Source organism: Schistocerca nitens, chromosome 8 (assembly GCF_023898315.1).
Source record: "Schistocerca nitens isolate TAMUIC-IGC-003100 chromosome 8, iqSchNite1.1, whole genome shotgun sequence".
Classification (NCBI taxonomy): Eukaryota; Metazoa; Arthropoda; class Insecta; order Orthoptera; family Acrididae; genus Schistocerca; species Schistocerca nitens.
Genome location: NC_064621.1, coordinates 555,832,937 through 555,846,282, shown reverse-complemented (window position 1 = coordinate 555,846,282; position 13,346 = coordinate 555,832,937). Strand labels below are relative to the sequence as shown.

The window sequence follows — 13,346 nt, the reverse complement described above, 5'->3', positions numbered from 1 at the left end:
GTCATTTTCTTAAATACAGTGACAAATAATTAACACACAGCAACACTGCTGACATGATAAGGGACACCAAATGCAAAAGTATTCTAAGCTAACAATATCAACAAGTTTTTTAAAATTTTATTTTGGCATCCTGTTGTATCTATTGTTATCCTTATTAGCAAATGCTTTTAATATTTGTATTTACAAGGAAAAATTTTAATACAATTTTCTGAGATACTAAAGCCACATTTCAACACTTCTATATTTTCTGATTACATAGTTAACATGATATACACACATACATAACATAAATCTATGTACAAAATATCTCACAATTAAAATATGTATTGCATTCTCATTTAAAATTTGTAATGGTAATTCAACTGAAGATGACATATATAAAGGAGACAAACAGATTTCTAAAGAATTTGAGAAAAAAATATTCCATAAAGCTGGCATACAAACAATTGTAAAATTTAAGCAGACATGTGCAACAGTTTATTTTAAAAGAGTTCAATGCAGTCTTTAAATATGTGTAACAAGCTAGTAACAGTCACTCAGATTAGCTACAGTTCTTAATACACCTTCAAAGTAATGAGGTCATGACACACAGGAGTCACTGTTTTCTGTATCTTTGTTTTTCTGAGCCAACTGACTTCCAACAAAGTCACATGAATCCTCATCAAATTCATCCCAGTCCTTTACGAGATCTGATGCCATCCTTCTTGCCTCACTTACATCAGGCATTTGGATATGCCTGTGAGCTGAATAACTATCACCAGCTCCATCAGGAACAATGTTTTGCATTTCTGCCATTACAAGTTCTTGTTCAGAACCTTGCCCCTCAGGCTGAACCATAGCATTACTTGTACAAGCAGTATCAAATACAGGCACCTGCTGAGCTACGGTAGTTGCGATATCTGCTTCTAGCGATACACTTTCCACTTTCACTCTCTCACTGACCGAATGTCCTGCCGCCTCACCCTGACTAATCCCAACATTGTCCATAATAGACTGCACAACAGATGCCTGCTCTGCTCTGACAGTCACAGGTCTAATTCCTCCATCCGTATCTTGTGGCTTATGTCTCACACACCGAGCATCTTGTGATATTATTGTATTTGTTCGACTCACTACAATACCTTCACTGGTTCCTTCAACAACCTTTGCCTGTACACTGCCACTTGCTATTATATTAGTAATTTCTTGACCAATATTATTTTGTTGTACTAAATAGGCACTACTTATCAGTTCTTGATGAATTTCTGTGTTGTCATGCAAGGGCTGCTTCCTTTGTACTGACTGTTCTTGCCTTTGCTCTTGAAGCAACTGTTCTTGAAGCAACTGCTGCTGATGCTGTAGAGTTTCCACTTGGCAGTTCTGGTGGTGCTGCAGATGCTGTTCTTGAGGCTTCAGGTCTTCCTGCCTTTGCTGCCGGCACAGTACATCCTGGTGGTGTTGTGGCTGTGCTTGAACTTGCACTTGCAGTTCAGATGGTTGCTGCTGGGGCTGCAGCTGCTGCTGTTGATGCGGGGTCTGTTGCTGCCGCAATGGAGGTAGGTGTGGTTGGTGTTGTGGCTGCAACTGCTGGTCTTTATTTTGCAGCTGTTGCGCAGAAGGCAACTGCTGTTCTATATGTTTATGCTGATCTTGTTTCTGTTGCTGCACTGTTTGCAGTATCTTCTCTTGGGTTACCTGCTGCTGTGCTGTTTGTTGTCGTTGTGGCTGTTGTTGTCGTTGTTGTTGTTGTTGTTGTTGCTGCTGCTGCTGCTGCAAACATAGCTGGTCCAATTTTTGTGTCTTTTGTTCTCGAAACTGTTGCTGCTGCACAAACTGATGTTGCAGGTGCTGTGTTAGCTGATGGGTATACACTTCAGTATGTTGCTGTGGTGTCGCAATATGTCCTGTCTGAAGAATGGTGTTCCCATTGGGTCCAGGCTGTGTGATTATGAACATCATACCTTCACCGGTCATGCCTCTTAAGGCAACCTCATTTGCATAATCGTGATCCGATATAACAACACCGATACCCTCAGCGTTACCTCCCTCTGAAACCTGTATTGGTGGTGGAACAATTGCTTGATTTAACGTTGGTCTCTGGACTATTGTAGAGAAAGAGGTGCCCCCAGCTGTAGTAACAACCGTGCCTTCATATGGGTGCACTTCCTCCCCAGACATAATTTCAGGCACTATATACTCCTGAGTGTCAGCATGCACCATCTGTTCTTCAACATAGTCTTGAACCTCTGTATCACCTGCTGATCCCAGAATGTATTCTCGATTGTCATCAAGTACAATGACTGTCTGGTCACCGTTAAGGGCACCTGTAGAAAGTCCTAAAGAAGCAGCGATTCCACTGGCAACATTGCTCAAAGCTTCTGCTTCAGATGATGGCACCAGTGTCTGAACTGGTCCTGCGGGGCCTGAAGCCAAAACAGTCACTGCTGGAGCCAATACTACTGTCCCTGCTTTACTTTGCTGCACCGTGACCATACAGTTGCTGTCAGTCACCTCATTACGTCCAGGCCGCACCTCGTGTTCAGGTTCCTCCTTATCTGCTTTCCTCGCAACATCACCATGGGCAGTGCGGAGATGTGCCTTCAGATTGATGTTACGCACAAATGGCTTGTGACATATGGGGCATTCATAATTCTTCTTAGCTGGATCCGAATGCAAATTAGCTTGTATGTGACCTTGTAATGCTCCGTTACTTTTGAATGTTGCATTGCATACCTGTGGAACAGCAACAGGAATTAATTTTTAAAAATCTATTAAAGTAACATTAGTTTCAAACAATGAAGCACATTTTCGCAATACACTTTCAAATTTTACATAAAACTTGAGAGGTAGCAGAAATACTTCAGAATCTGATGTAATATTGACATCCATGTAAGCAATTTTTAACAAACTGCACAATGCACAATTTACAATAACTTATAAGTCACTATTAATGGTGTCAGTATTAATGAGCAGATCTCTGTTACAAATTATTTTCAATATTATACATGTTCATCTGACAGCTTCAGTCTGATGTGTAATCCCCATTCAGCACAATGATTTTGGCTCATATGTAAGTGGTGTAGAATGAGCACTAACTAGAATCTGCAGTTTTATTGCATTGCTCTCCAATTTATTGTTCCAATGTTATTTTGCATTTTATATTAACTTTTTTTAATCGAGAAAAGTGAGTAACCAAGAACATTGATGTCAACAGCACTTATAAGGGAGACATTGCTTCTTGTGCACCACACATTCTCTTCCCCAATATATGAAAGATCCTCCGTCGAAAACTTTTTGAGACTGAAAAATTGGAACTACTTCACACATTCAGGTGTAAGTGATAGAACCATGTCAAGGCTACAAAATAACAGACTGGATGGTCTACATAATCCACCAGATGAATTTCCTCTAGTACTCTGAAAAATTTTAAGGTTCTCAGTAAAACACTGAACTTCAAATTCTCAATCAAGCATCTCTACCAATTTTCACTTCAGTAAGCAGATAATTGAATATTTAAATGATGAAGAATCACCAACTAGTATTTTCTGTGACATAAATATTTTGGTTTTTTATGTATGATTACCCTATAATTGAGAAGTTCAAAACAGTTTTTAAAAAATCTTGCACCATCACTGAATGGCAGACATTTTTATTTGTAAGTGCACGACAGTTTTTCAATTTGGAGACATTAGAGTTAATTTGAATACCTTTGCACTGGTTAAGTTACAACATTGCAATTTACATGACTGTTTTAGAGAAGTCTCCTCTACAACACTGTTTATTACCCAAAATATCCTACAAGGTGTACAACTTTGCTTCTGCCATTTTTTCCCCCAACATTTGAGGCTTTAATGAAACAAATTGGTTACACATGTATCATTCAAAGTATTTTCCATCGCTGGCCACTACTTTCTCCCATCTTTCAGGCCGTGTACGAATCCGGCGTCGAAAAAATTGTTCATCTTTTGAAGCGATACACGAATCGAGCCAATTTGTGACTTCTTTATGAGATTGGAAGTGTTGGTCAGCCAGGCCCTGCGCCATTTATTTAAACAAGTGATTGTCAGAGGGAGTAATGTCTGGAGAATACGGCGGGTGGGATAGGACTTCCCATATTAATGGTTTCAGCTCACACGGGACCCAAGTTCCTTCTTTCTGAATCAAGCCCATAGCCTCGAGACATTTTGAAATGACTTGCTGTATCACTCACACTAATCATGCCAATTCTTCTTGAGTTTGACGTGAGACTTCACTCAGCAATGTCTCCAATTCTGCATCTTCGAAAACATTCTAGCTTCCACAACTATGCCAGCCTACAACATTAAAATCACCGTTCTTCAAGCGTTTAAACCACTCATGACACGTTCTTTCACTAATAGTGTCCTTACCATATGTACTTGAGAGCATTCGATGAGACTCAGCCGCTGTTTTCTTCCTATTGAAGCAAAACAGTACCACCTCCCACAAATGACAAGAATTAGGCTTGTAAACTGACATTTTCAATCAAGAACAACTTTATGATGCAGACACAAATCGACTAATGTTTGAATGAGGTTATGTTGACCGAGGTCAAAGCTAACTGCCTGATGTCTGCGATCTGTTTGTTTCAATCGCTACTTACCGTTGTTGCCATCTATCGGCAAACGGCAGAAGCAAAGTTGTATACCTTGTAAATTCAAAAATAATCAGTCAAATGACCTCCAAAGTTTGGTATTGAAAATTTAGAAAATCCACTTTTTAGACCCAAAAATAAAAACCAAGGAGTGATTTATCATGTGTGTGTGTTTTTTGTATATCAAACTGCTAGCCTTATGTAGAGCAAGAACACTGACAAATGTTTCCTTTTTTTAATTTTTGAAATTTTAAAATCTTTATTTTTTGTTAAGTTTGGGGCTGGGTATCTCTAGTGGGACTGAATACAAAAATTTGATTTTTTGCATAGCTTCAGTACTACGTTCAAAAAATTCCCCATTTACATCTATGTTTCTTCTCAATTAAGTAGCACATTATTACTAATTCAAAATGATGAAAGTAAAATAATAAACATATAAAATTTCTCTACTGTTGGGAAGGCTGCACGAGTTCAGTCCTCAAGACAAGTGGGCACAGGAGCTCAGTGGACTGAGTACCAAGTCTGCACAGGTGCCCAGTAGTCACTGACAAGGCTGTACATGAACTGTGTACCCCCACTACACTTGCTGGGTACATTAGAGTGGATGTACACCCTTCATTGAGAGTGTAGAATATTTTATGTGCTTTTGTCGTGAGTGTAATTTTTAATAAGCTAAAGTAATTTTAAAATTTAATAGTAAATAAATCTGGAGGACATTGTATTGCAATAAAATGGGTGATCAGTTTTCTATTGGACAGATAATGGTGAAGTGCGTTCCAAAAAAGTTTATGGTTCAGTTTCAAAAAACTTAAAAAATGTTAATGACTTCAATGATGAAAGACAAACTTAGTTTAAATTATGAGTAATGTGTCGGTTGGTCACAGCCAGTGAGCTCCCTGCTGCCGCTGGATAAGCAGCAGCCAGTAGCAAGTCATACTCTTAGCTCACTTATTTGTTTCATTGTCTAATTCTTAATTTATTTGCGTGCTTTTGGTACTTGCATAGTTTAATTCACAAATTTCAGGCGTATTAAATTATTCGAGAGTTGTAGCATCGCATTTTAGTACCCGTATAATGTAAATTCGCGTTGAACGGCTTGTGAGATAAAAGAGAGGAAAAAAAAATTGTTAGGGATGGATAGGGACTGTGCCTGTTGTGGACAGATTCAGGGGAAATTGGCCACCGTCCGTAAACAGCTGGAAGCTGTAATGGCCGTGGTTGACAGGCTCCAGGCTGTTGCCCTGGGCCGCGGTGACCTTGGGACACTCGAGGTGAGTGCCTTGGCACCTCTGGAACCTGTAGCATCACCTGGGATCTACGATGCCACTGCGCCTTTGGATTCGGACGTCCCTGCTGGTCGATACTTGCCTGATGGTGATTGGCGAACCGTGGCGGGGTCGCAAATCCCTGGGCGGAAGGCAAAAGTTGGTGCTGGCCGCAAGGCTGCACCCTTACGCCTCTGTAACAGGTTTGTTTGGTTGGTTGGTTGGATGGGGATGAAGGGACCAAACAGCAAGGTCATCAGTCCCTTGTTTCAAATGTGGTCCATTTCGATAGTGTGACATCTCAGAAAAGTCAGAACGATAAAAGGGAAAAGGCTAAAAAATGTAAAAGGGCAGTCATGTTGTCAATGGTAAAAACAAAATGAGGTAAGTCAGCATGAGAGCTAACCCAACGCTATGATAGAGGTAGGAAATATCCCACCTCTGAAGCAGCAGAGGCGAGAGTAACAGGTTTGATGGTTGGTTGGTTGTTTGAGGTTTAAGGGACCAAACAGCGAGGTCATCAGTCCCTTGTTTCAAATATACTCCATTCTGCTAACGGGACATCTCAGAAAAGTCAGAACAATAAAACGGAAAAAGGGAAAAACGTAAAAGGGCAGTCACATTGTCATTGGTAAAAACAAATGAGGGAAGTCGGCAAGAGAACGAACCCAACACTATGCTGAAGCAGCATAGGCAAGACCACCTGTGACTTAAAAGGTATAACTGCTAAAATGCAGAAAATACGTATGGGAATAAAAAGACTAACCAAGCCTGAAAAAAGGGTAAAAAAGAGTAAAAGGGGAAGGAAAGAGGATTCCGGTCAGGGAGGTGAATCGGGAATCTCTAAACACTGCCTACAGTGGGAGACACCCAAACACTCACCGCCCTGCCCCAACACCAGAGAGATTAAAAACCTTAAAACTGAGAATAAAAACCACTCTCCCGGAGGAAACCGAGAACCAGAGAGACCATCCGGGAATCGTCAGCCAACATCAAAGGTAAAGTGTGGGGGAGTCTGTACTTAGTACGCAGAGCCAAAAGAAGGGGGCATTCAACCAAAATGTGGGCCACTGACTGGAAGGCTCCACAACCACATAGCGGGGGTGGCTCATCACGCAAAAGAAAACCATGGGTCAGCCTGGTATGACCAATGCGGAGACGACACAGTGTGGTCGAGTCCTTTCGGGAGAGGCGAAAGGAAGAACGCCATGGGCCTGGTGTCACCTTAATTGCACGAAGTTTATTAGACAGTGGAGTAGCCTCCCAAGAATTGGCCCATGACTGCGCGAAGTGGGATTTGATGTGAAGCCGTAAATCCGCTGCAGGAGGGGTTACAGGAAACGGGGGGTAAGTAACTGCTCCCCCAGCCAAACGATCAGCGAGCTCATTTCCCGGGATACCCACATGGCCAGGGACCCATAGGAAGTCAATGGAACAAGCAGCACGGTGAATATCAGCGAGATGGTCATGGATGGCAGAGACCAAGGGATGGCGCGAAAAACACCGGTCAATAGCAAGAAGGCCACTCATCGAGTCCGTACATAACAAAACGCGGTTGTGTTGGGATTGTTTAATAAAGGTAAGGGCCCGGGAAATTGCCATCAATTCCGCAGTAAACACCCCACATGTAGGTGGCAGCAGATGATTTTCCGTTCCAACAGAGGACGTGAAGGCATACCCAACATGATCAACAGATTTAGAGCCATCAGTATAAAAAACAACAGCATCCCGAAACTCCCATAAAATTTTGCGGAAAAAGGAACGAAACACCACCGGGGGGATGGAATCTTTCGGACCGCGGCGGAGATCCATCCGAATTCGAGGCCGAGGAACTAACCAAGGAGGGGTGGAGGGGAGGGAGCGAGGAAGACAGGACAAAGAAGGAAGCTGAAAATCACGGTAAAGAGACGCAAGGCGCAGCCCAACCGGTAAACCCGCCCGAGGGCGGGAGTCGGGTGGGCGACGTCCATGGTCTGGGAACAGGATAGAATAGGAAGGATGAGAGGGAGAAGAACGGATAGTGAGGGCATAAGACACCAGAAGCTGGGACTGCCGAACAGAAAGGGGTGGGATCCCAGCTTCAACCAGGAGACTATCAACAGGGCTAGTAGGGAAGGCACCGGTGGCCAAACGGATACCACGATGGTGGACTGGATCCAGCACGTGCAGTGTGGAAGGAGCAGCTGAACCATAAACTTGACAACCATAGTCCAAACGAGACAGAACTAGAGCACGATAAAGACGGAGGAGGAGGGAACGGTCCGCACCCCAAGAGGAGTGGGCAAGGAAGCGAAGGACATTGAGTTTACGGAAACATCCTACCTTCAGGAGTCTGATATGGGGCAACCAAGTGAGCTTGTTGTCGAAAAGAAGACCCAGGAAACGAAACTGTGAAACCACAGGCAATCGTTGTGCAGCGAGATAGAGCTCTGGATCAGGGTGGACCGTAGTACGGCGACAGAAGTGGACCACCCGCGATTTTAAAGGAGAGAATTGAAACCCGTGTGAGAGGGTCCATGCAGAGGCACGCCGTATAGCCACCTGGAGCTGCCGTTCTGCAGATGCCATCGAGGAGGAACTAACCCAAATGCAGAAATCATCCACATACAGGGCAGGGGCGACCAAGGGACCGACAGAGGCCACAAGTCCATTGATAGCAATGAGGAAAAGAAGGACACTCAAGACAGAACCCTGTGGGATGCCCGTCTCCTGGGTCCGTGGAGAACTAAAAGCAGTACCAACTCGAACTCTGAATGACCGATGGATCAGGAACTGGCGGATAAAATTCGGGAGTGGGCCCCGAAGACCCCACTGATGAAGGGTTAGTAAGATGTGATAGCGCCAGGCCGTGTCATAGGCCTTGCGAAGGTCAAAAAACACTGCAACCAAATGGCGGCGCTGGGAAAAAGCCTGCCGAACTGCGGATTCCAAGCGAAGTAAATGATCGATTGGAGATCGTCCCTCTCGAAAGCCACACTGGTAAGGGGACAATAGATCCCGAGATTCGAGGACCCAAGTGAGCCGACGGGCTACCATCCGTTCAAGTAACTTACAAACAACATTGGTCAAACTAATTGGCCGATAGCTGTCAACAGACAGGGGGTTCTTACCAGGCTTAAGGACAGGAACCACAATGCTATCCCTCCAATGAGAAGGGAAGTCACCCTGGAGCCAGATACGGTTAAACACCCGAAGAAGATGTTGCCGTTGTGGAGCACTGAGATGTTGAAGCAGTTGGTTATGAATGGAATCAGGGCCAGGGGCCGTATCATGAGAGGAAGATAGAGCAGAAAGAAATTCCCATTCAGTAAAAGGTTCGTTATAAGATTCTGACTCACAAGTGGTGAAACATAAGGTGAGAGCTTCAGCCTGCTGTTTTTGATGAAGGAAAGCAGCGGGATAGGAAGCTGACGCCGATGCCACTGCAAAATGGGTCGCAAGATGTTCGGCGATAACTAATGGGTCCGTACAAATGCCATCTGGGAGGTGAAGGCCGGGTAGGGTGGACTGCCGATGGCAACCTTGGAGAGAACGAAGTGTAGCCCATACCCGTGACAGAGGGACAGTGGAACCAAGGGAAGAAACGAATCGTTCCCAACATATCCGCTTGCTCCGTTTGATTAAATAACGGGCTTTAGCGCGAAGGCGTTTAAAAGTAGTAAGGCTGGCTACGGATGGGTGCCTCTTGAAGTGTTGCAAAGCTCGACGGCGATCACGGATGGCAATGGCAATGGCCGGACTCCACCACGGAACTTGCCGGTGACGAAATAGTCCAGATGAGCGCGGGACAGCAACGTTAGCAGCGCGAACAATCGCGTCAGACACGTCACGGAGGACGTCATCAATACAACCCGACAAAGAGGGAGAAAACTCGACCTGTGCAGTGTATAGAGGCCAATCGGCGCGGTGGAAAGACCAACGAGGTAACCTGTCCATCGGGGAGCGCGAAGGGAGCGTGATAATCAACGGGAAATGGTCACTATCACAAAGGTCGTCGTGTGGCGACCAGTGTAATGAAGGGAGGAGAGAGGGAGAAGAAAGAGAAAGATCAATGGCAGAAAAGGTACCATGACCAGCACTGAAATGAGTAGGGGAGCCATCATTAAGAAGGCACAGGTCGTTGTCTGCAATAAATTGGTCTATAAGAAGACCTCGTCTAGATGGAAAGGCACTGCCCCACAAAGGATGATGAGCATTAAAATCCCCAAGGAGGAGGAAGGGAGGAGGAAGTTGCTGAAGAAGGGTGGTTAAGGCAGCAGGTGTAAGAGCCCTGTCAGGAGGGAGATAAAGATTGCAAACGGTGACTGCAGAGTCTAAGTGGACCCTAACAGCAACCGCTTCCAATGTAGTTTGGAGAGGAATCCACGTGCAAGCAATGTCGGTACGGACCAACGTACAAACGCCACCAGAAGCCCGCAAGGGTCCGACCCAATTTCGACAGAAAACACGGAACCCACGGAGGGTCGGTGAGTGAGCATCAGTAAAATGAGATTCCTGGAGAACCACACAAGCTGCAGAGTAGGACGAAAGAAGGGATTTCAATTCCGGAAGGTGTCGATAGTAGCCATTACAATTCCATTGGAGAACCACAGAACGATGGTTTAAATGAGGGCTGAACACGCTAAATCCAGTCATACTGCCGGGTCCCCACCCGTCACAGACAAGGAGGGGGCGACATCCATAAACGACAGGTCAGAATCCAGTTGTGAAGTCGGGGAAGGGACCTCCGGTGACACCAGAGGCTCTTTGTCCCGGGACTTATGTTTCTTCTTCTTTTCAGGCTGAGATCGAGGAGGGCTGTGTGGCATAAAGGAGCCAGCTGCAGCAAGATCAGGAACAGAAAGAGACCGGGCGACCTGGGGGCCGACAGACCGCGGCTCTCGCGGTCGCCGTAACAGGTTTGAGGTACTGCCCACTGCTGAAAGTACTTCTGAGCCAGCAAGGGCTGCCTCGCCTGCTGCGGCAGTGGTCGGTCTTCCTGATATGTCCGGACACGTGCAGAGGGTGGGATTGCTTGTCATTGGGAGCTCCAATGTTAGGCAGGTGATGGAGCCCATTAGGGATATGGCAGCTAAGGACAGGAAGAAATCCAATATGCACTCTGTGTGCATACCGGGGGGGAGTCATCCAAGATGTGGACAGGGTCCTTCCAAATGCCATGAAGGGTACAGGGTGCAGCAAACTGCAGGTGGTGGCTCATGTCGGCACTAATGACATGTGTCGCTATGGATCGGAAGAGATTCTCTCTGGTTTCCAGTGGCTATCTGAGTTGGTAAAGACTGCCAGTCTTGCTAGCGAGATGAAGGCGGAGCTCACCATCTGCAGCATCGTCGACAGGACCGATTGCGGACCTTTGGTACAGAGCAGAGTGGAGGGTCTGAATCAGAGGCTCAGACGGTTCTGTGACCATGTAGGCTGCAGATTTCTCGACTTGCACCATAGGGTGGTGGGGTTTCAGGTTCCGCTAAATAGTTCAGGTGTCCACTACACACAGGAAGGGGCAACACGGGTAGCAGGGGCTGTGTGGTGTGAACTGGGCGGTTTTTTAGGTTAGACAGTCTCGGGAAAGATCAAAAAGGCCTCCAGTCTGAAAGGGTACAGGGCAAAGAAACAACGAGAGTCAACCAAGTAACAGTCGGTATTACCAGTTGTAAATCGTCGTAGCTGTGTTGGAAAAGCATTGAAGCTGAAATCGTTATAGGAACAGAAAGCTGGCTAAAGCCGGAGATAAATTCTGCCGAAATTTTTACAGAGGCGCAAACCATGTTCAGAAAGGGCAGATTAAATAAAGTAGGTGGTGGTGTGTTTGTATCTGTTGGTAGTAGTTTATCTTATAGTGAAGTTGCATAGAAAGTTCCTGCGAATTACTATGGGTAGAGGTTATACTCAACAGCTGTACCAAAATAGTATTTGGCTCCTTCTACCGACCCCCCAACTCAGATGATAAAATAGCTGAATGGTTCAAAGAAAACTTTAATCTCATTACAAATAAGTACCCCACCCCACTCATACAGTTATAATTGGTGGAACTTCAATCTACCCTCGATTTGTTGGCAAAAATACATGCTCAAAGTCTATGGTAGACAGAAAACATCTTCTGAAATTGTACTAAATGCTTTCTCTGAGAATTACTTTGAGCCCACACGAATGGTAAATGACTGCAAAAACACACTTGACCTCTCAGCCACAAATAATCCTGATCTAATAGAGAGCGTCATGACGGATACAGGGATTAGTGAACACAAGGTCATTGTAGCGAGGCTCAAAACCATATCGACCAAAACCGCTAAAAATAAACGCAAAATATATATATTTAAAACAGCAGATAAAAATTCGCTTGATGCTTTCCTAAGAGTGTCTCCATTCCTTCCTAGCCTCCATTCCTTCCAAGCTAATTATGTAAGTGTAGTCCAGATATGGCTCAAATTCAAAGATACAGAATCGACAGCAATACATAGATTCATACCGCATAAGTTAATAAAAGATGGGACTGATCCACCATGGTACACAAAACAGATCAGAACACTGCTGCGGGAGCAACGAAAAAAGCATGCCAAATTAAGAAGAACGCAAAATCCCCAATACTGGCTACGTTTCACAGAAGCTCGAAATTTAGTGCAGACGTCAATGCGAGATGCTTTTAATAGTTTCCACAATGAAACATTGTCTCAAAATATGGTAGAAAACCCAAAGAGATTCTGGTCATATGTAAAGTACACCAGTGGCAAATAAACAGTCAATACTGTCACTGCGCGACAGTGATGGAAATGTTACCGATGATGGTGCCACTAAAGTGGAGCTACTAAATACAGATTTCCAAAATTCCTTCACGAAAGAAGACGAAATAAATACTCCAGAATTCAAAACCAGAACAGCTGTTGGCATGAGTGACATAAAAATAGATATCTTGTTGTTGTTGTTGTGGTCTTAAGTACAGAGACTGGTTTGATGCAGCTCTCTCCATGCTACTCTATCCTGTGCAAGCTTCTTCATCTCCCAGTACCTACTGCAACCTACATCCTTCTGAATCTGTTTAGTGTATTCATCTCTTGGTCTCCCTCTATGATTTTTACCCTCCATGCTGCCCTCCAATACTAAATTGGTGATCCCTTGATGCCTCAGAATATGCTCTACCAACCAATCCCTTCTTCTAGTCAAGTTGTGCCACAAATTTCTCTGCTGTCCAATTCTATCCAATACCTCCTCATTAGTTATGGGATCTACCCATCTAATCTTCAGCATTCTTCTGTAGCACCACATTTCGAAATATTCTATTTTCTGCTTGTCTAAACTAATTATTGTCCACATTTCACTTCTATACATGGCTACACTCCATAAAAATACTTTCAGAAACGACTTCCTGACACTTAAATCTATACTCGATGTTAACAAATTTCTCTTCTTCAGAAACGCTTTCCTTGCCATTGCCAGTCTACATTTTATATCCTCTCTACTTCGACCGTCATCTGTTATTTTGCTCCCCAAATAGC

At 44.4% G+C, this 13,346-nt stretch overlaps 1 protein-coding gene across 2 annotated transcripts in view; it reads right to left on the bottom strand.

The window, feature by feature from the left end:
• Window positions 1-223: 223 nt before the first annotated feature.
• Window positions 224-13,346, bottom strand: part of LOC126198738 (uncharacterized) — a 110,629-nt gene continuing 97,506 nt past the window's right edge. For both annotated transcript variants that reach the window (XM_049935276.1, XM_049935275.1), the window contains exon 8: window positions 224-2,712. In XM_049935276.1, the coding sequence (XP_049791233.1) occupies window positions 580-2,712 (2,133 nt within the window). In that variant the 3' untranslated portion in view covers window positions 224-579. The remainder of the gene's footprint in view (window positions 2,713-13,346) is intronic.